The 24,332-nt window shown below is 42.9% G+C and overlaps 1 protein-coding gene across 4 annotated transcripts in view; it reads right to left on the reverse strand.

The window, feature by feature from the left end:
* Positions 1-606: 606 nt before the first annotated feature.
* LOC131684317 (D(2)-like dopamine receptor) overlaps positions 607-24,332 on the reverse strand; it is a 135,631-nt gene continuing 111,905 nt past the window's right edge. For 3 of the 4 annotated variants that reach the window (XM_058967070.1, XM_058967069.1, XM_058967068.1), the window contains exons 4-9: positions 23,596-23,820; positions 23,043-23,241; positions 22,501-22,698; positions 21,654-22,047; positions 1,256-1,479; positions 607-1,176 (exon numbers count right to left, since the gene is read on the reverse strand). In XM_058967070.1, the coding sequence (XP_058823053.1) occupies positions 990-1,176; positions 1,256-1,479; positions 21,654-22,047; positions 22,501-22,698; positions 23,043-23,241; positions 23,596-23,820 (1,427 nt within the window). In that variant the 3' untranslated portion in view covers positions 607-989. The remainder of the gene's footprint in view (positions 1,177-1,255; positions 1,480-21,653; positions 22,048-22,500; positions 22,699-23,042; positions 23,242-23,595; positions 23,821-24,332) is intronic. The other variant, XM_058967071.1, reaches the window with a different exon arrangement.

A 24,332-nucleotide genomic window follows, 5' to 3' on the forward strand; every position in this document is an offset into this window, starting at 1 on the left:
ATCGACGTGCCTGATCGAAACAATAAGCCTTATTTGACGCCATTTTGTAGCACATACTTTGATCGACTCCGACTTCCGATTTATTGCGCTGTTTTTGTTGAGAATGTAAATAACTTTCAGTAAGTCAAATATTTGTGTTTCGGCTATGTTTGATCAGTAATTGGCATAAACTTGGAGACCATTCATAAACTCTGTAACGCTTAGGAGGAAGAGAGGTTATGACAAAATGTGCCATTTCGTGATATATGTATAAGAAAGGGAGAGTTGGTTAGAACGCGACGTAACAGGTTTTCACTGAAGTTTTTTTTTTTTAAATTAGTTCATTATTTACTGAGGGAGGTTGTGATCAAAAGAATTTGATAATTTGTGACAATGGTGGTCAAATTTAAGGAGAAAATTGAGCAACACTTTTTACGCGTCAAGGGCCAAAATCGACAAGTTTAGAAATTCTAAGATCTGTGTTTCGAATTGGTGCAATCAATAACAGGCACCAACTTGGCTACCAGATCGTTTGAAAAAACAATCCGCCGTATTTCAGAATAAGATTGAATGTGCCAAACACCCTGCAAACTTTCGCAAAACACGAATCACTGAAGAAAAGAAACGTTAAACAGCATTATCTTTATTTGAACATCATTCCGTCTTAACATCGACATAGGACCTAACTGCTAGGGTCTGTTCTCTGCTCGGTAATAAATTGTAATACTTTGGGTTTACATTGCTTCAGTTTCAAAATTCCAAACATCTGACTAGTGAATGGGTTTTATGTGGGTATGTGTGCGCACGATTTCCGTTTACTTATACCCTACTGATAGCTAACGTATGTTACTTAAACCTGTGTTGCTTCTTAAGTCAACCTGCTTTCGACCCTCCAAGAAGTCGATGTATTTTCATTTTTATTCTAGGAAGATAATTTGTAGGAGTGTCCCAATATACACTAACGTTATTTTTCTCAATTAAAACGAAAACGACAGGTACAACAGAGAGATCTAACAATCGTCATCGGTGATCTCGTAGCTTCCACGAAAATCACTAAGAGGCGTCACTTGGGTACTGCTAGGTGTCAAGAGGGGTGCCCCCTGCATGGAAACGGCCAACGGAAGTGCTGTCGGGGTACAAAGACTGATGGTTCCCCGACTGTCGGTCACGGATCGATACCTCGAGGGGCGACCAGATCTACGAGTGTTTGAAAATAGAAAAGAAAAAAAAATTGAATTAGGTACTGACAATGACTACTGTGCAAACATTGCATTACTTCTCGCATCGACACCGCAACAGTCGAATAAAGGCGGCCCGAAAAGTTTTGTTGAATATTGTGTAGATGATCGGATTGAGTGTTGATGATACGTAGCCCAGCCACAGGCAGATGTTGACTATTCGCTCGGGAACTTTTAGCTCGGGACATGCCGCAAAGATGATATTCAGGATGAAGAACGGTGCCCAGCAGAACACAAAGGTGAAAAATACAAGTCCGAGTACCTGAAAGTGATAAAAACAAACTTCTGTAATTATATTTGCTGAAACTGAATCGGCAACATTGCAAAACTACTACGGTCGCAATAAATCGCAAGAAAATTGTGCAGTGAAAAACATTGCAGGTATCAAGACGGCAGATACTTCAGTAGGTAAGTAGACCCCTTTCGTCAATTATTTTTATATGCTGAAATGTTTCCTTTTTTATCCCGCTAATATTTCGACTTTTTATATTTTTAATCTTTTTTAAATTCTATTTTTTTAAATATGTTGTATCGATTCTTTGACGATGGTCGGTCTTGCGATTCCGGGTGGACAGTGGCGTAGTAGCGGGGGGGGGGGGGGGGGGGGGGTTTGGGGACAAAACCAACCCCCCCGAAATATTTTGGAGAAATTTGAAAAAAAATGAATATGTTAAACAAAAATATCCCTAATATTTTAAATGAAATTCTCAAAGCTTCATTTGCAAAAGTTGTGAAAATATTTCCTTGTAAGGAAATTCGCTGCAGACTCGACACCTTCCTTTCGGCACGTTGTGGAGGCTAGCTCATCCGCCGAGGACTATAACGAGTAGATCGCGGCGAAGCGAGGAGCTAGGAGCTTAATGGTTCACGAAACGGATATCGGTACCGAGAGAAATTTCACCACATTCTGTAGTCCTTGACTGACAGCGAACATGGACTGGAGAGTGTGAGAGAAGTATCCCCATAGAGACCACCAGGCGATTCGCTACCGCATCGGCCAATGGAACCCTGCTCCAGCACGAAGAAGGACAGGCGGCAAGCTAAAATGGAAGACGAAAGCCTTTAACGAAAACTTCTTTGTTGAGTTACTTCGGCGAACAACGGAATTAAGTACGTTGATACGGCTGATCTAACAAGAAGAATTGTGACGGCTTGTGACGTTACAATGTCACGAAAACTAGGGCCATGCAGTAGACGGCGTGCAGCTTACTGGTTAAATGAGTAACTCAGTACGCTGCACGCTGCTTGTCTTAGAGCCAGAAAGCGGGCTCATAGCGTAAGATCGGAGAGTGAGAAAGGAGCGCAAGCGACGTATCTAGAAGGTAGGGACTTTTTAAAACGGGAGATCAAGCTTAGCAAGCCAATTGCCATAAGTAGTTGTGCTGAGATATAAATACCAATCCCTGGGGGACGCGTACTGACTCGTAATGACGAAGACGAGGGTCGGTCGACACCAGCTGAAATATGCCCGGGTAAGCTAAAGATAATCGTTGAGGGTCTCTTCCCGAATTCAACTACCTGGTCACCGACACCGTACGGCGAAGAAGAAGGAGGTAACACAGTCGAGTGGCAAGTGACTAACGACGAGCTCAAAGACGCGTCGATGTGACTAAAATCAAAGAAAACCCCCGGTCATTAGACGATGGTAATCCCCGAAATGAGGAAGGTGCAGAAACTGATGTTGCTGCCAAAGTCAGGGAAGTCGCCGGGCCATCCAGTCCCGAATAGACCAATGCCGCAGCGTGGCATAAAAGAATGAGCCAGATCCTGAAGAGCTACTTCCAGAGTAGAGCACTGCTGTACCAGACGAACAAAATGGCAGAACGCAATGCGAGTCGCAGCGGGCGTTACTCATGGCTCCATTCTCTGTCTAACACTTTGGAATGGGATGTACGATGCACTGATAATATAAATTCGTAAATATAATTAAATCGATCATGCAATGCACAAATTCATTCGTCGTTTTCTGCAACGAAGTATTTTCGTGCATTGTAAATAGTAAGTTTCGTTCATTTCATGAACAAGAATGGCCGTATTCACCATACGAAAGCTTTCGTAAATTTTACACATTTAATGTACACTGCACGAATGTTATCGTTGATACCGACATTATTTTTCGTGAATGAAATGAAATGTTTTACTTATTTTAATAAACGTTTGTGTATATTACGAACGATTTCGTTGGTCGCACGAAATCTTTTCGTTTATCTTAGAAAAGTTTTCGTATTTATTAGCCTCCTTTTGTTTTCAGTCGATCTTTTGGGATCGATGTTTGACAACATCATTTTTTTATTTAAAAAAATCGATGTGGCCAAATCGACTTTATTGTGGTACGAAGAAATGGCCACTTGATGAACGAAAGTTTTCGTAAATTTTACTTATTTAGTTTACATTGCACGAAAGTTATCGACATTTTTGTCGTGAAAGAAACGAAATGTTTCGTTTATTTTAATAAACGTTTATGTATATTACAAACGATTTCGTTGGTCGCATTCGATCTTTTAGGATGTTTGACAGCACCGATATTGCTCCGGCAGAGAAAAACTCAAAATTATTCATACAAAATCAACGATCAGTTCGCGACGGCTCAACTGATTCTGTACTGCTCCAGATTCTGAATCAACTGGGGGCGAAAAAGGTTCAGGAAATCTTCCTGCAACCGGCGGACACGGATACGACTACTAAATAGTCAGACAATAACAATTATTTGACGTATAGCAACAATGGCTTCTTATTGCTCTTTTGACGTGGATGGTTTGACGAATGGTGCTCGTAAATATTATAAAGATATTCGTATATAACAGCGAACGACTCGTTTGCTGAATGAAGTCATGTCGTGGTTATCACGAAAAACTCGTAATAAAAAATAAAAGTGTTTCGATAGAACTACGAACGATTCATCATATGTACGAAAAATTCGTATATTTTATGAAAGTTGTTTGTACGAAATTAATTCCTAGCGATTTACGAATATATTCTATCAGTGTGGGGTCTTGACACTGCGGCTGCCCAGGAAAGTGAAAATCGTTGGTTTCGTGGACGATGTGTCATTAACGGTGAGACACTTGAAGAATTGGAGGTGTCGGTGACGGAGACAATCGATGCGATCGAGAGCTGGATGAACGGGCTAAGCTGCAAATAGCTCACTACAAGACGGATTTGTTGTTGGACAGCAACTGCAAAGCGGTTCAGCGGATACAGATCACCATCGAAGGGCATGTGAATGCATCGAAACATGCACTGAAGTAATTGGAAGTGATAATCGACGACTGATTGAGCTTAAACAACCACGTTGATTACACATGCGAAATGTCGGGTCTTTATCTAGTGTTTCGGCATCGTTACTGCGATATGGGGCTCCTGCTTGCGGTGCTAAATGGCACCGGTTACGGAGCCAAAGGGCTCAAGAAGTTGTAGTACTGAAACCAAATAAGAATCGGTATCGGGAGAACTTCTTTCGTCTGGGACCTGTCCGTCAGCTTACAGTCAGATTCATCGCCGGGAACGAGATCGCGTAGACCGCGACGATACACCACCAGTCGCGCCGGGGCTCCAGCAAACCGGATGCCCTACTCTACCGGAATCGCCGAACTGACAGCACCTGGCTGGTTGGCTCGAACTTCTCTCGCCGGGGAACTTTTCATCGCAGTAGGCTAGATCTATCGTCGGGGACTAGACCGAGTAGTTCACGAAGCAGTCGGAAGCTCAGCGAGGAAGTGGTACTGAATGGCGTCATTTCTGTTGTAAGGCAGTCATGATCTGCGCCACCGCTCTGTTAACCGCGTTCCACGTATTTACGTCGCTTGTCATTCTGTAGACGACATTATCCGGGTTGATGTTCAGTCCTTCGGACATTCAAAGACCACATGCTCCAGTGTCTCCTCGACGTTTTCATACTCCGTTGTGACGTAGCGTGCCCGAAGCGATGAAGATACTGTCTGAAGCATCCGTGGCCCGACAGGAGCTCTGTCGTCGAAAGTTTTGGGAAGAGTCCACAGTCTACACCTTCTTTTCTTCGCATTGTCCCATTCCTGCTGCCAGTTCACCATCGAATCGATTCTCACCATCTTCCACACGCTTCCGATGTTTCTCCGATTGTAGTTTTCGATATCCTCCGCTAAGACGATGCAGATAGAGAATAACGCATTTGCCTCCGACGATTGTTCCCACGCGATCGCGACTCGTACAGCTATCAGCAAGAAATTCGCGTTCAGCTCTTCGCGGTTCCGCTTAGTATTCAGGCAGGAACCCCGTATCGTAGCACTGATGGCGAAACAGTAGATAGCAAACTTCTTGTTTTGCTTCTCGAACCGCCAACGTTTGGCATGTCCTCACTATTGCGTTCGTTGCCTTCGCCAAATTCTCGCAGGCCTAATCGATGTGATTGTTGAAGCTCAACCGGTCGTCGATTTTCACGTCCAATTTCTTCAGTGTACGCTTCGTTGTAACAATATATGTCCTCTGACGTCGATCTAAATCCGCTGAACAGCTTTGCAATTGTCGATCAACAACACCTTCATCTTGTAGTGAACTATCTGTAGCTTGATCCCGTTCATCCGGTTCTCGATCGCGTCCAGTGTCCTCGTCATTACTTCAAGTGTCTCACCCATCACAGTTAGTGACACGCCCAAGCAACCAATAAGCATTATAACGTAGCCTAATATCTGCTTTAGATCCACATATAAAGCTATTTGAAATAGCCGTGAAGCTCTAAATATTGATATAATGCTGATATTATGCTAGAAAAGGCGAAATACAGTGCTATTACTGTGCAGAGATTGACAGCTCCTTTCTGCAGCACTAATGCTATTATATAGCACCAGCGTACAAATGTCAAATGTGAAAGCCTAATATTGGCACTACTAATGCTATTAAAAAGCTTCAGTTGCCTGTCATTGTCCACCATGGTTTCAAAACCATTTCTTATGTTTCCTTTCGGTGTGATGAGCAAAAAAAGGAAAAAAAACAAAATAAAATGTTCTGTTTAAAACCGTAATTGACTCTCTTCTAATGCATTGTAATGAATATCCTTAATGGGTTTTCGTTCTCACATGGTCGGTATTAAGTCAGACTGGACCAAGTGACAAAATATTGATTTCGAGAAAAACGAGTTTAAAGTTTGAATCGCAGCATCCTTTACATTATGATTGGAAATTAATTTTTGCCATTATTCTTGTTTATTGTTACATATTTCAAATCTGGCAAACGTCGAATGTAGATGACGATATTCTTTATCCAGTGCTATCAATATCTCATTTTTTGATGTTTTGCGACTTAGTCCGGTCTGACTTAACACCGACCACATGATATGAATGTTTTACGAAAATTACCTTTAGTAAGTCTAGAACTGGGGTATCTTGCCTCGTCCTTCACGGTAAGTGCGCTGCGTTTGCTCCCTGGACTATATTGCATATGTTCCATGGAAATGAAATATCCCGAATATAATTTTGAAGAATATTATATAGGCTTTTTATTTGCTCTATAATGGCACTAAATGCACTTGTAAAGCTTACATGCTTTAAAGATCCTTGAAGCATGTACGCGTTATATCAGCCTTATATACGCATATAGAGCAAGCGATAATGCTAAATGTTGGCTATGCAGTTATGCATTATTGATGCTAATATAGAGCTTTATTGCCTTGTTAACGCCGTAATGGAGTTTAAATGCAACATTAGTGCAAATGTATAGCCAATACAGTGCAATGGCTTAATGCTGACAGGTTACTTGGGCGTCGTCCGCGAAACCCACAATTTTTTTCTTTCCTGGAGAGCCGCAGTGTCAAGGCCCCATCGTTCATCCCGATCCAAAGAGTTGGACTGAGACTGAGCAGCACTCTGTTCTTCAAGATCTCGCATAGGTAGTCGGAAACTCTCATTCTGTGCAGTGCTGCAGCGATGGCTTCCGAACTGGCGCTGTTGAATGCATTCTTCACATCTATCGTGATTACAGCGCAGTATCGATCTCCTCTTCGCTTCTATTAAGAGGCTTTCTCAGCACTCTCGAACACTGTCCGAATTGCATACACTATCGATGCTCTTTTGCGGAATCCGAACTGCATCCTTTCCAGGAGTTTTCCGAGTGTATCCAAAAAGACATGTGGGCATGTACGAGGCCAGATCGCCAGGTGGCTTCTCTGGCTTTGGCAGTAACACCAGCTTCTGGACCTTCCACATTACGGTAAAGTTACCTTCTTTTAGACACTCCTGCAGCACCATCCTGAACATGTCCGGATATGCCAGGATCGCAGCTTTCAGCACCACGTTTGGTATTCCATCTGAACCGGGGGCGTGCTCGAGCCCTTCATTTTCGCTATCACGACGCGGTACGCCCCAGGGATTGACCTCTACTTCAACTTCTTGGCACAGCTCCTTGTGACAGTCTGACTTGCTATGCCTGATCTTCCGTTTTAAAGTGGCTGTAACTTCCCGATACACTGCCTTGGTTCCGATATTGATCTCTGTGCTCGCCTTCTGGTTCTGACACAAGCAGTGCGCAGCGTACTAAGCGTCTTGCTCCACCAGTAAGATGGACGCCTTCTATTGCGTGGCTTCAGTGTTCGCGGCATTGTGGCGTCACAAGCCGTCACAATCCTTTTTGTTAGGTCAACCACATCCTTGTTCTCAGTTCCGCTGTTCGGCCGAAGTGCCTCAACGAAGAGGTCTTTGTTGAAGGCTTTCGTCTTCCACTTTCGCTCACTGGTCTTCCTTCTCCGTATTGCAGCAGGGTTCCGTTGACCGATACGGTTGCGAATCGCTTGGTGGTTTCTATGCGCATACGTTCCGCATACTCTCCAGCCCATGTTCGCCGTCTGTGAAGAACTATAGACTGAAACGTCGATGATAGACTCCCTCTCGTCTCTCTAAAATATGCTAACGGAACCTTTATTGCACAATCGTACGTCTAACTTCGCTAGAGCTTCCTGCAGGATACACCCTCTTCTGTTGGTTATTCTATGGTCCCGCTCCACACGCCAAGCATTGAAGTTACCCCCAATTACTATCGGTTTTCGACCGATCAACTGCTCCAGCATTATGCTGAATTGCTCCACTATTAACCTTGGAGGCGCGTAACAGCTGCATATGAAGAGGCCGTTGGTTTAAGTGGAAATGCCCATAAATTGTATCGCAACCGATCTCGATCTATACACCACTCAGTTACTGTCATTAATACGGGCTTGATACGGTTCTGCAATCAAAGCGATGTCACACATAAATTCTGCCATAGACTGCCACAACAGTTTCTGTGCGAAGTGACAGAGATTCAGATTTATCTGGATTATCTCTGGTCTTCAATAGCCATCTTTTGAGCATGGCATTTGAAGCTATTCTTCTGGTGGTCGTTTCCGTCCGCTGGAGTAAAAAGCATGCACTTCGGCCTCTGCGTGTCCCAGAGTTTCCAACACATGCCAGATATACCCGAGTCTTTACAAGCCCCTACCAAATGCACCAAGCCCAAACACTTGAAGCATTTTTCCGCTTGTTTGTTCACTAGTGGGGCAGCTCTCAATAAGCATCTCGACCATCTAACCGTAACTTTGGCTACCTCTAGCTCCTTGTCAGCAGCTGTTACTGGTAAACAAATCATCGCTGTCTGAGTTCCTCCGTACCTCTTCTTTAACCGGTCATGTGCACCTCGGCCGGATTGCACTGCTGTTTCAGTGCTCCTCTCAGTTCGTCTTCCATCGTGATCTTATCCAGGTCCTTGCACACAATCACCGTAATAATCTCCTGCATAGTCGATCGATTAATCTTGTTATCTTCCCTCAACTCGAAGAGCATCTCATCATTTTGGCTACGTCGGGTTCTTACCACCTTTTCCCCCGGATTCTTCAGTTTTGAGTCTTCTCATACTTTCTTGAGAAGTGCTGCATACGCCGTTGCGTCATTAGCTTTGACGAGCACGGCTTCTCCCCACCCTCTCCCTCGGCTCCCGGAGAGATTCTTGCCCTCTCTAGAGTCACGAAATCTGGCGTGTTCTCCACTCAAATCAGCTACTCCGCCTGGTTCGAAGTAGGAGTTAGGAAGATAGTAGTCTTAGCCGATGCCAACCCTCGCGCAGCTACATCAGCCTTGAGCATTGCCGTGTCATATTCCTTCGCGACAAACACTAGCACCTTTTGGATTCTGAGAACCATCTCTTCAATATCATTGACTTTGTATCTCGCGTCTAAACACATGTAAACCTCCTCCACCAAGCACTTCGCTGTCACTACTTACGGTTCACCCCACTCCAAACCGGCTCACAGTGGCACGACGAGTGACAAAACCCCAAAAATCATTGTCTTGTAATTCTTTCGTAAATATTTATTTTATTTTTCTCTCAATTTGAATAACGATAGTCCAAAATTTTACTATAATCGGATGAAAAATGAATTTTAAACATGTCGTTGAAGCAAGTGATGTCGAGGATTTCTGTTCAATTCAATTCATTAGAATTTTTAGTACCTTAGAGTTTCAAATAGCGATATCTCAAGAACTACACAGCCGATTGGAGCAATTTTAAGTTCATTGAAAAGAAGAATGAATATGCTAAACTATAGATGGGATATTTTTGTGCAAAACTGATTTACGTTTGTTCTGCATCAAAAAAATCCAATTAAAAAGTTTCATATCATATCAGTAATTTATCTTTATACGTCTTCCAATTGTTGAGATGGTCTCCCATGGGTCACTTATCATGAATCTGACTCAAAATTTATTTAGTAGTTTCAAGATATATAGGGCTCATCTTGCGCATTTTTGCGCCGAAGTTGGTATATCTATGTTTTTGAAAATACCCATATGGAGACGCCATGTAGCTCATAAATCTCCTTACAAATTAATTGCCTAAACAACATCATATTACTGAAAAATTTGTGATTTTTACTAGTTTTGTCAACCATTTCTGCTATCCGATGAGATTGGTTACTATGATTAATGTTTATATTAACCTTTTAACGACCAACGCATTCAAATGGGTTTATATAAAAGTAGTCGAAAAAATGAAATATGGAATATCAAAACTGATAGCAGATATGGATTCAGCGACCCAAAATTAGTTAAAACCCCAAGTTTTAGCCATATAGACTAATTTTTATAATTTTGTAACAACTTTGTATGAATATAACCAATGTTGCAATGTTGACTATAACCGAAGAGGAACTGCAATAGCCGTTAAGCAGCACATACACTGTTCTAACATCGAAAGAAGCCTAGACGGGCGTCTGATCGCGCTGCGGATTAACGACATAACGTTGTGTAATGTATATGCTCCATCGGGTACAGCCTTGCGGTCGGAACGAGAAAGGTTCTTTAACAACACAATAGCGTATTACATGCGACATAGAACCGAACACTTCATCCTTGCTGGGGACTTTAACTGTGTATCCCGATCCTGTATGTGTGGGTGGGGAAAGGGTCTTCCAAGCCGCCTTTCTCGGCAAGTATAATAAAAATTGTAACGATACAACGGTTGAACCGATTCACGCTTCTAGCTCATCGTACGAATCTCGCCGCAAGCTGCTACCACCCCGTTCCTGCTCTCCGCATTCCGCCATCGGGTTCCAACGCATACTGGGACGCACCGCAGTTGGCACTATGGAAGCCCTCGATCCCCCCGCCACAGTCGAGCACTTGCAGCCAGCGATCATCAGTCGTCCCGGTCCTGTGTGTGGGATGGGTGAAAGGGTCTTCCAACCTGCCGCAAATGGCAAGTATACATCTGTTCCGAACACTTCAAGCGCTGATGTATTCTTCGCTTCCAGTTTTTTGCCTTTTGCTCCGACATCTTGTTATCAGATGCCAACCATTTCTCTCGACGACGACGACGATAGTCGTATTTTGGGGCGCGACGCAGTTGATTCGGGATGCCTCGAATCCCTCACCACAGTCGACCAGGCGACCGTGAACCGTTCCGATACTGTTCGTGAGATTGACGAAAGGATCTTCCTACACGGCAACATGGCTTCGCTCTCTGCTGTACCTGATCCGTCCTCCAACAACATCGAGGTTTACTACCAGAATGTTGGTGGCCTAAATTCATCAACGGACAGCTATTTGCTCGCGACCACGGGTTGCTGTTACGACGTTATCGCCTTGACCGAGACGTGGCTCGACAACCGTACTCTGTCTCGCCAGGTATTTGGTTCAACATTCGATGTCTACCGCTGTGACCGCAATGCCCTCAACAGCCACAAGACATCAGGCGGTGGTGTGCTTATCGCCGTTCGGCGTGGTATAAAAGCCCGAGTGATCAACGATGACCGGTGGGCGAGCTCCGAGCAAGTGTGGATATCAGTGAAACTTGCCGATCGCAATCTGTTCCTGTGTGTTGTGTATTTTCCACCTGACAGAATTCGTGATTCCAGCCTGATCGATGTACATCTTTCCTCCGTTTCTTTTATCGCCTCGATCGCCGCCCCGTCTGATGATATCGTTATACTGGGCGACTTCAACTTACCTGGCTTGACGTGGTGCCAAGCAAGTAATGGTTTTCTACGATTGGATATTGAAAAATCTGCGCTTATTAACAATGCCAGTTGTATTTTGGACAACTACAGCAGCGCAACTCTTCGGCAAATTAATAATGTCACCAACGAGAATGGACGTACATTGGACCTCTGCTTTGTAAGTGCCCGGGACTGCGCTCCGTACTGCTGCACTGCACCGACTCCTTTAGTCAAGCAGGTGCGTCATCATCCCCCACTACATCTTGTATTCGCTGGTAACTTAGGAGTGAATTTTGAAGACGTCTCAAGCTCTATCGTCTACGATTTTAAAAACGCTGACTACGACAGCATCGTTAGCACGCTGTTGGATATAAACTGGGACGAAAATATTAACAATGACGACGCGAACGAAGCAGCGATGACGTTTTCTAGTATTCTTAACTACCTTATCGACCGCCATGTACCAAAACGAACAATTAGTACCGATGAACACCCTCCCTGGCAATCAACCGTCCTAAGACGTTTAAAATCTGCCAAACGAGCTGCATTTAAAAAATTCTCGAAGCATAAGACACTTGCATTACGAAATCACTACTTTCAACTCAACCACGAATACAAACAACAAAGCAGACGCGCCTTTTTTAAACACCAGCGAAACGTCGAGCGTCAACTGAAATCCAAGCCCAAGTCGTTCTGGAAGTATGTTAACGAGCAGCGAAAGGAATCCGGTTTGCCATCTTGTATGTCGTTTAATGGAGTTTTAGGCACCGACACTAAGGAAATTTGCCAACTGTTCTCCGACAAATTTTCAAGCGTTTTTTCCAACGAGCGCTTGCCACCACAACAAGTCGCTGCCGCCGCTAATTTAACTCCTTCTCTAGGACGAACCATCAACCGAATTTGTGTCGATAATGCTGCCATTCTTGCAGCAAATGCCAAACTGAAAGCATCTTGTTCCCCAGGTCCAGATGGTGTTCCCTCGATTTTTGTCAAAAAGTGCATCAGCGGGCTTCTTGAACCACTTCGGCGAGTCTTCGAGCTATCACTCACTACTGGTACATTCCCTTCCTGCTGGAAAGCAGCGCACATGTTTCCAGTTCATAAAAAAGGAAACAAATCGAACATTGACAATTATCGGGGAATCTCGTGTTTAAGTGCTGTATCAAAACTGTTCGAGCTGGTTGTGTTAGATCCTATTTTCTTTCACTGCAAACACTACATTGCAGATGACCAACACGGTTTCATGCCTAAACGATCGACAACGACAAACCTGCTCTCGTTCACAACATATGTAATGGATGGATTCGCTGACGGATTGCAAACCGATGCTATTTATATGGATCTATCTGCGGCCTTCGACAAAATCAACCATGATATCGCAATAGCGAAGCTGGATAAACTCGGCATTCATGGACAACTTCTGCGCTGGTTTCGTTCCTACCTCGATGGAAGGCAACTCCAAATCAGCATTAAGGACTGTCTATCTGCACCATTCTTCGCTACATCCGGCATACCACAAGGAAGCCATCTCGGTCCAGTAATATTCCTCCTCTACTTTAATGATGTCAATTTCACATTACAAGGACCCCGCCTTTCTTTCGCCGACGACATGAAAATTTTTCAACAAATACGGGATAAAACCGATGCCGAGCTTCTTCAGAGGGATCTGGACAGCTTTAGCACGTGGTGTGATCAAAACAGAATGGTTTTAAACCCGAGCAAATGCTCAATCGTTACGTTCACGCGGAAACGCCAACCGACTCAGTTTAACTACCATTTCTTCGGCTCGAGCATTCCAAGACACTCTCACATCAAAGATCTCGGAGTCATCATGGATTCGGCATTAACATTCAAACCACATACGTCATACATCGTGGATAAGGCATCACGACAGCTTGGGTTCATCTTCCGAATAGCGAAAAACTTCAGGGACGTATATTGTCTTAAATCACTTTACTGCGCGTTGGTCCGCTCAACGTTAGAATATTGTTCAGCTGTTTGGAATCCGTACTACCAGAATGGGATTGACAGAATCGAGGCTGTCCAACGCAGGTTCATACGCTTCGCCCTTCGTCATCTCCCATGGCGAAACAGATTTCAGCTGCCGAGCTATGAAAACCGTTGCCAGCTTATACACCTCGATACACTCAGCATTCGGAGGGACTGCTCTCGAGCCCTGTTCGTCTCGGACTTACTCTCTGCCAGAGTGGATTGCCCTACAATCCTCGGACGTCTGGATCTTCAAGCCCGCGTTCGAGCTCTACGTAATAACTCCCTTCTGCGAGTTCCGTTCAGGAGAACCAACTATGGTTGCCAGAGCGCTGTAACCGGACTCCAACGAATTTTTAACAGTGTGGCGACGGCCTTTGACTTCAACCGGACGCGGAATGCTATAAAAGCGAAAATGTTGTCAATTTTAAAATGTAATTAGTTTAAGCAACCACTATTGGGGCCAAGGGGCTTGTTGGTGAAGGTAATAAACATAAACATTCTGCTATAAACATTGCGACAGTGTGATGCTACTGGGCAGAATGCGAGTCCAGCACTGCAGGCTACGGTGCACGAGCTACAACTGCACGATGTATGGGAAAAGATAAATCCCAGAACTGACGGATACACATACATAACACATAATTCAATGTTAAGATTGGATCGAATGTACGTTTCTACTGGACTTTGTGAGCAGCTGAGAACTATTGATACGCATGTGTGTTCGTTTACCAACCATAAAGCGGTGACAGTAAGACTGTGTCTTCCTCATCTCGGCCGAGAACAAGGCCGGGGTTTCTGGTCTCTTCGTCCTTACCTCCGAAAACCTGGAGGAACTCCAAATACGCTGGCAATACTGGACCGCTCAACGTAGAAACTATTCGTCGTGGATGCTGTGGTGGTTGATGTATACAAAACCGAAAATTCAGTCTTTTTTCAAGTGGAAATCGAAGCTTGCCTATGAAGACTATCATTACGAACAACAGACACTATATGCGCAGCTAAAGCGAGCGTATGATAGCTACTACCAAAATCCTGCAATGCTATCAACAATCAATCGATTAAAGCGCGAAATGCTTTCCTCCAACGGAGACACACGCAAATGTTTGTGCGAGTAAAAGAGACACATGTAACAGGGGAGCCGCTTTCTACGTTTCAGCTTGGCGAATGAAGGAATTACACGAATCCAGAACGAGAATGAAGAAGCGTTGGAAGATTCCGGAGAGATTAGCGAACACATGTATAGCTATTTTTCCTATCTTTATACTGAGAGCACGGGGGAAGTAGAGATACCTCCTGATCGTGCGTTTCAGTGTGACAGTATTATCCCAGCGGATGATCAACACAACGAAGCAATGATGAGCGAGATTACTACCGCAGAGATATTTTCAGCGATCAAATCAAGTGCATCCAGGAAATCTCCGGGCCCAGATGGCCTTGCGAAAGAATTTTACCTTCGCACCTTCGATATTATACACCGAGAAATTAATCTTGTGCTCAATGATGCTGTGAGTGCTGACATACCAGAAAAATTTGTTGACGGATTAATCGTGTTGGTGAAAAAGAAAGGCGCTGGCAACACAGTTGGGAGTTACAGACCGATCTCATTACTGAACTTTGATTACAAAATTCTCTCTCGAATACTCAAATCAAGGCTTGTGAGTGTTATGCGATTACACAATATCTTCAATGAAGCGCAAAAGTGTGCGAACCCCGATTGGACCATATTCCAAGCTGTTCTAGCTTTAAAAGACAGAGTCGCTCAGCTGATAAGACGAAAACAGAGAGGTAAACTAATCTTTTTCGATTTTGATCATGCATTCGATCGTGTCCGGCATTCCTTCCTGCACTACAACATGCGTTCACTCGGAATAAATTCAAGCAAACTTATTGAAAAGGTCCTATGTGCAAATGAGAGCCTCTCTTTGTTTACTTTCTCTTCCGCTAATAACACGGTCGCATTTGTGTATGCTGCTTAACTCTTTGCATAATATTCTAGTCGAAATCGTACTCTACCAATATGTACTGGAACATTATTGGAAATATTAATAATAAACCCGTGATAATCGAAAGCTGACGTCAATGATGGGAACCTTTATATGGGAAGCTGTACCAGCGCGAATTCCAATGCACCAGCTAACCAAAAATAAGGAGCAAAGGGGTCTGAAATTACATCTTCCAGCGGTGAAAGCGAAGGCTTTACTGATAAACCGTCACCTAAAAAAGCTTGACAGCATGCCGTACTACAGATCGTTTATTCTGCGGAACGCGCAATATCGGACCGTGATTCCTGCAGACCTACTATGTCTGAGAACAGTAAGCCACAACTATCTAAATCTCACTCCACAGTTACACAATGTCCGGAAGCGGGCATCATCTGTCAGGTCTTTGTTGATCAGATAGAACCTCCAAGAGTCGAACGGAAATTCCCAGGGATAAACTGGAAACGAACATGGCAGAACATCTCAGATCGACGATTGACCTCGGATCAGCGAAGTGAACTGTACATGCTAATAAACGAAAAAACCGAACATAGGAAATTGATGCATAAAATTCAACGTGCGGACGGGCAAGGCTGTGTTCATTGTCACGCAGGACTTGAAACGCTGAAACACAAATTCTGCGAATGCCCTCGAGTAACAGCAGCATGGCAGCTTTTGCAGAACAAGATTGCGATTATTGAAGGAGGTTGGCGAATGCTATCCTTCGAGGAATTACTCCGTCCAACTTTAGAAAGCGTAAGATTTGATACTACGTAGAGTTTTGATACTGAAAACTTTTATGTGCTACATATCATTCATTAAACAATGCGTAGGAATAGTGAATGTGCAGGCACTTTAGTTTCACTTAGAAACAGAATGTGATTAAATATAATGAAATGTAAATAGATGTTAAACATAACAATGACAATAAATAAAAAAGGGGTATAAAAAAACAGGTGCCACTGTGCGGCTGTTGCTGGTGCTGCTGTTGTTGCTGCTTTTGCCGAATAACTACAGCTGCTGGTGGTGGTGACCTCACCAAACTACCTATGGCAAACGAATGCGCCGCGCCTATTCCATAAATGCGATTTCTCTAATTTGTTGGGTCCCGACTCCGAGACGCTATCTCCACGCGTTATACGCAGTCGCCTCTTGTGTTCCCACGGTTTTATATGCAAGCAGAGAGGCTTGACACCATCCTTCATAAGGAGTAGGGTTTAGAGCCGGATCAGCAAAAGTCCTTTTGAATGCAAAAGACTTACAAGATTTTCGGAAAGATGGATGAGATGGGTCTGGAAGACACCTTATGGCCCGCATCTCAACAATATGGATATTTTCGGAATGGACTTGACGATTAGCAGAAATTTATTTTTAACGACATTTCGAAATCCAAGACGTCTGGTTTAGCGAAATTCGCTATAACCCAATCAATATGGGTTTTTTTCGGAATAATATAGCAATTTACCAATTTACCGCGTGTAGCAATTTACCAGGCTTGATCCTTCTACAGATATCGTTAATAAACAAAATAAAAATAAGCGGGCCCAAACGACTGCCTTGCGGTACACCTGTGGCTGTTCTGAATGTGCTGTTGCGCGTGTTTTTTATCCTCACGAATGCCCAGAGATCGGAAAGATAAGACTTCATCCAGTTAGTCAGCCTGGTCGGAAATCCTAAACGTTTTAATTTCAGGATTGCGATATTGTGTGGTACTTTGTCAAAAGCTTTTGAAAATTCGATATAAATTACGTCCACCTGATGACGTTTCTTGACGACGAGAAACAATATAACAGTGTTAGGTTAGAAGTTGTTGATCGTTTCGTGACAAACTCCGAGATAATGTGGGATGCAGCTGAATACGTGCAGCTTTTAAATAACTTTGAAAAGATTTGGCCTTAGATAAACACAGTTAATATATACAGATTGATTCGAGAGGGCGATACGCACGGCGATTTGCTCCAATTCCTAACAGGCGTACCTGCGAACCTGCGATGTTGTTCTTTGCCGCTATTAGGACGTTACCGCTTCGACGCAGATAATACAGTGGTAAATTACGTAGTTCGACGTGAGTTCAGCGTTTAATATGTCTTCGTGCAGCCAGATTTCCGTTAGGACAATGTCGTCGTAATCATTAGAAGCAAGCGCTAGATGCAATTCTTGTGTTTTTGTTCTCATTCCTCCCACGTTATAGTAGTAAGCGGAAAGAAACTGCTCGAAATGTGCAACAACTTCGGAAACAGGCAAGACAGGAAGTAGATCAGGCAATATAACTAGTTGGGAATGGGCGAAGAGCAGTGGAGGTCATCGATGCTGAGACAGGCGCATTCGATTTCCAAAAAAAAACCTTCCTGGAATCCGACTTCTCTTCGAATTCACGATAAGTAATCCCTTCTGGCCATGTAGACGCCCACGCCGTCATAGCATTATCTTTGAGATCCGTGGGCATGCCAACATTGTACCAGAAAAAATTCGGCGTTTCAGGATCTTTACCACAAGGAGCCAACTTAAGTATAGAGGCGTCCGAATTTCCGAGTTTGTCCATCGATAGCTTGGTGACACTTTCATCTGGAACATCGGGCGAATTTCCTGACAGATACAACTAAAACTTTTTATCTTTACGATTCATATAGCGATGGACGATGTCAATAAAGCGGCGGCATCAGTACCTCGTAGCAGCTTAGAAGAATTGGAATCTGTATCATCGTTGCCTCTCTTTCTTTTAGCAGAATTTAAGTAAAATTGCCATGGTCCAGGAACCGGCGTTTATGGTACATTGTGTAACATGTCATTTAGGATCGTCAAACGGTGAGATACCATAATCTTTACTAAAGGGATTGAAATGGTAAGGAGACGCCATGTTCCGTTTGGAGTTTCAATTCAGCTGTAGAAGCTTATAGCTGAGTTCGGATTCAGGACGGAGCATGCCGTTTCTTTGTTTTTTTAATCTCTTTAGTTCTCACAAACTCCTATCTCATGCCTCCACGCGAGTCTAAGTCTATTGATGATATTTGGTCCTTAGACCGGCGACGACTGGGTGCTATCAAGCTTCTGCCGATAGTAGCAGAATGAGAGGGTGCGAAATGATGTAATCAAGGAAACACTACCGTAAAAATGAATATCTGATCGGAAATCAGCCGCAACAAGACTTCAATCTGACTACTATAGATGATCACGGGTCAAGACGTACTGAAAATTCGCCGCGTCTGTTTTTATGAATCTAATTTTAAGTTCCGTTATTCCAACTAGTCCGTGTATCAGGTTAACAATTCTTTGTATTTCTCTTCAATGGTCGTTATTACACTGAAACCTCCATTTACGAACCAAACCGGGGGTTCGTAAATTGAATTAGTTCGTAAAAAAAGTGTTCGTTATTTGGGATTTAGTTCGTAAAAAAAGTTTGCTTCACATTCTTATTAATAATCGTTGGTTGAGCAATATTCTCGATAACCCTGACAATATGGGTATTTTTGGAACGGGGTTGACAAGTAGATACTGAAAATGGACAATTAGAACCTTTTCGAAATCCAAGATGGCGATTTCCGGTTGAGCAATATTCTCGATAACCCTAACAATATGGGTATTTTGGAACGGGCTTGACAAGTAGATGCTGAAAATGGATAATTGGAAACTTTTCCAAGTTCAATATGACGATTGCCGGTTGATCATTATTCTTGATGACGAACAATATGGGTTCAATTTCCGTCATGCACTCGTCAACTCTATCCCGAAAATACCCATATTGTTGAGGTTATAGAGAATTGGATTCCAAAATAGTTCAATACATCGATTTCCGTCATGCATTCGTCTAGTCAATACATCGATTTCCGTCATGCACTCGTCAACCCCATTCCTAAAATACCCATATTGTTGAGGTTATAGAGAATTTATCTAAACCGGAAGTCGCCATCTTGGATTCCAAAATGGCTCAAGACATCGATTTCCGTCATGCACTCTTCCTAAAATACTTATATTGTTGAGGTTATAGAGAATTTATCTAAACCGGAAATCGCTATCTTGGATTCCAAAATGGCTCAAAACATCGATGTCCGTCGTGCACTAGTCAACACTATTCCGAAAATACCCAACTTATATTAGTAACAATAGCTTCATGCTGTTATATACGAACTCAAACTTTCCAAAAAGTGTTCGTTATTTCGAATTTAGTTCGTAAAAAAAGTTACGTAAATCGAATATTACGTAAAAAAAGAGTTCGTAAATGGAGGTTTCAGTGTATCGCTCGTATACGTGTATTTTACAAATCATTCGATACGTAAAATAGGAAATACATACCTTGATTTATAACATCTCGCGCTATCATAACTCTTTGTCTGTTTAACGTGTTAACACTCGGTAGTTTTCATCCAAATAAATATATCGTAGAGAAGAAGTAGCGAATTATGTCTAAATACCGTTACAATAGATAGAGATCCGGCCCATTACGCATATAAGATTAGCTTTTCTAGGCAATACTCCCACGGTCGGCTGTGTGAAGTTCAAATTGCTTTTGTTTAGGAAACATAGGATGCTCTCGGTAGCCGGCTGCCCAGAGTTTAAAAAGAACCAAAAACTAAACAAGATTTTTTTCTTTTTCGAGTGATCGTGTACTCGAAGACTAACTAATCAATAATAAAATATTCTTTATAGGTCGCCTCGCTTGCTTAGAGCGAAACCTAGACCTTGTACCCTTCCAAACCACCAACTCCGCGACACCTATAGAAGAGTCTGATGAATCGTCGTCGTTCCTAAGCAACTGTTGTTAGATATTCAGCAGTCATACATGATGAAGTCAGTGTGCAATCCGCCAAAATCATCGTCAAAACGCAACGCAACGCAACGTATTGTGTAGCATGTCATTTCGTTTATATGGCCAGTTCTGGCTCCATGTAATCAACCATTTCATGCCCAACTTTTTCTAGCGCACATACAGCACTAAAACTATTCGCATTTTGGATGCTTCTATAGCAGTGCTAAAAGTGTTCAATGTTTATCTTCCGATGCTCAATACTATTTTTCTACAATATTTATAATAGTCTAATTGCATAAAAATAGTCGAAGGTAGACTAAATAGTTCTACGTTTTTTTAATATGCAAAAATTTCATTTTTCATCGTTAATCCAATCAGAGTAATTGAAAAAACTTAAATTCTACCTATATATATATATATATATATATATATATATATATATATATATATATATATATATATATATATATATATATATATATATATATACCTAAAATACCCAAGGGTACGTCTTTACCCCTCCCCCTCCTTGTTCATCCTACACATAGCTCCCCTATGAAGACTTTCTAAACATCAAAACGCTTGATAATTTCAAATAGTACGCGACGTTGAAAACAAAAAGCTTGATGAAAGCTGAACATACGCAGCTATTGACGGCAGATCGTTGGTGGATTAACGAAGCAAACATCCATGAGCACTTTTTTGGGGAACGGCCCAATGTATGCGTAACAAAAACAGTCAACTAATTTGTATCATATACATATATCTTGTAGTTTTCTATAGGCTATTTCAACTTGCAGATGACGACGAGGTCGGTTTGCAAGGACGATGGGCAATTTGTCCAACTGGACTTGAACTGATATCGAGTTCCCTACTGACAAAAATTGATCGTGGACCATCGCAACAACAGTTTCTTTAATGAAAGGAAAGAATTTTTGATCTCCATATAACAACCAGAACTATACTGGCCACAAAATATAAATAGGTGGATGATCCTAGCATTGTAACCTTTAAGGGCAGCACGCAAAAATTGTTGAATTTGCCCAAAAATAAGCAAATCCTATATTTTTGGAACGCACTGTATTATGATTTATATTCTCCGGATATTGGATAAAAGTGAACTTTTAGAAAAATTGCTACAATTGCACAAGTTTTAAGATTCCACTTGTTGCAAACTGAAAATTCAACCAACCAACCAACGGCGCAGATGACAATACACAGTGTGCGCTGTGGAGTATTGGAAAGACCATGGCGCGGGTTGCCATTAATTATATAAGTGCAATCAATTATACCTTTGTAGCTTTTTGCTCCGTTGCCACCGCGTTCGCCGAAAGGTTGTTACGTTTTTTACTGGCCAGGAAATTCAGGTTGAAATTTATGCTCGGTGTCGGCACGCTGTTCAGGTTTAGTCGGAAGGAGCAAAATTTCTGCCGTCTCGTTTCGCGCTCGATGCTGTCGGGTGTTTGGGTGCTCTGATCGCATGTACCGCCCAGCTTCGGCGAATGGCGATGGTGATGGCGGCGGTTGTGGTGATGGTGGTGCTGCTGCGGATGGTACTGATGCAGCTGCTGTTGGCCCCGCTTCTGGACCGCTCGTGCCCCGGTGCCGGCGATTGGAGTGGAAGGACCGGTACCACCGTTGCTGTACCCGGTTACCGGGTGTGCTCCAGAGATGATGCCAATCCTGCTTTCGGAAGGAGAGAGGGACATCTTTTTAATCGAGTAAAGTAAGGGCACCGGGATCAATATTGAATTTTGGAATCATGGATTATATTTAATGATATACGAGGGGGGGATTTTCGCTCCAAGAGCCCATTGATAGTGATTGATTATTGGTAATGGAAAACATGCCGCAATAGATTCAATAGTGCAGCAATGTTTACCTGGATTTACCAAATTCATACTTGCTTTCAATCTATAAAAATGTTATTTGTGCCAGCGCGAAATTGACGAACCAACATTTTTTTTTTCATAAGAAAAAACAAATTAAAGTTTACATGCACCAATCTTTTTTTAGCTTAAATTTATTTTTATTGTAACTCATTTTACATCTCATTCACCAATCCACCGAAGCTCGGTATTTATTCTGTTATTATACTTTTCCCTTCCCACGATGATCTATCGCTACCTACCTACCTACCTGTCCAGATTGGATCCATGTAACCGCCAGGGGGCTGTCCCGGTGGGGGACAGCTGTTTACAGTTATTGTTGATGCTATTCCTTTGCAGCTCCAGTGAGTCTTTGGATAAAATCGTGCAGGAAGTGTCGGCTTGGGAAGAGAAACCAGCTCCTCCCCCGGAAGATGAGTGCTTCACTGCTGCCATACGACCGCCCAGACTGTGGAAAACCGATCAAAGGTCAGTTGTAACAGTTGTCCGAAATTTGTCATTGATATTAAGGCGTTTCTAATTAGTTAGGAAGTAATCGACTGCGTGATCGGGACGGCCTCGTAAGCCCTATTTACCAGAAGAGTCAAAAGCTACGGCGACCACACAATGCGCTGAAATTTCTTGTTGCTTTGATTGGCCATGAAGCGTAGTTGTTGCTGTTTTCTGTCTTCTGTCTTCTGTCTTCTGTCTTCTGTCTTCTGTCCTTTTTTGGGTTCGAAATGCTCTCCGATAATTCTCCTCTACCACTTCTAGATTGTAACTATCTACGATTTAAATTGCAACAAATCTTACCGTCGGAAAACCTCCCCCTCCGGATGCTGCACAAGAAATCTGGCCTTTTTTCGCAGTAGCTGCACAGTAAGCGCATACGTTATTACCATCATCACCATAGGGATGTAGAATGCGACTAAGGAGCCGAACACAAAGAAAGCTCGATTGTTGATGACACACTCCCGCGGACCGGGCATGATGTTGTTATCGTTTATGATACCTGCCGACAGACATCAAAAATTGTTATTTACACGGTAATGAGAGCAGTTCAAGAGCGTAGCTAACGATGTCATGAACAAAATAATTTTAAGTACACGCTAAGCTCAGATGATAAATTACGTTGTTCCTGTCTCGGTGAAAACTGAAATTATATCGAAAAAGAAGCTACGACTCCTGACCCGTATCCAGTAGCAAATTTATATAGAAGGTTTTAGCAAAGAGAAGCGAACCCGCTCCCCTTGCTACCCGCACCCCCCTTAACAAGACTGCGGTTGGCTTCTTGGTAGATATTTGCAGCCTTACCTAGTGTTATCGGCAGCACCGATCCGGTGCCAGTTCCCATTCGGGGACTTACCTAAAACGGTAATCGAACTGGAGACCAGCATCGCTAGCAGCCATACGAGCGCTATTTTGATCCCCGTCAGCCGCTTTGTCGAATGATGCCGGCTCCCGAGTGGATTCCGGATGCCCAGATAGCGGCCAAGACTGATGAAGCACATGTGCAGGATACTTGCCGAACAAGCCAGCACATCGCAGGTCACGTAAATGTTACACCACGTCACGCCGAACGGCCAGTACCCTGTGGGGAAGGGAATGGAGAGTTTTTCGTGTGTTACATTTTGCATATATGAAGTTTGAATCTGGACCGGAATATATGGGGAAATTTAAGGCATTTTCGACTGTTTTAGAATTTCAATTCAGAGTGCAATCATTTAATTGAATAATATAAAATTGTACACCCCTTCGAATAATCCAATGCAACCGGCACAGACTGAACAAAATTGATTATAGCACCCGGAACGAAAAATCCCCCTTTCAAAAGTTACAAATCTATATTCCCTTTTCACTCTAAGGCTGCATTTTCAATTTCACCCCACTCGTTCAGTGAAGGATTTGTGGGATTCGGTGCATTCGATTTCAATGCTATAATGGATCGCAGCTTGTAATGCATTTCTATTTGTACATACATCGGATAGGTAGGATTGTAGCTAGGAAAATCTAAATCACCTCGGACGCTTTGAAGCCGGTTTGCACTATGATTAGGATTGTATTGGGGCAGAGTCCATTCACGTGGTAAGTTCTATTTCACAC

This window comes from Topomyia yanbarensis, chromosome 2 (assembly GCF_030247195.1).
Source record: "Topomyia yanbarensis strain Yona2022 chromosome 2, ASM3024719v1, whole genome shotgun sequence".
In the NCBI taxonomy this organism is placed as follows: domain Eukaryota; kingdom Metazoa; phylum Arthropoda; class Insecta; order Diptera; family Culicidae; genus Topomyia; species Topomyia yanbarensis.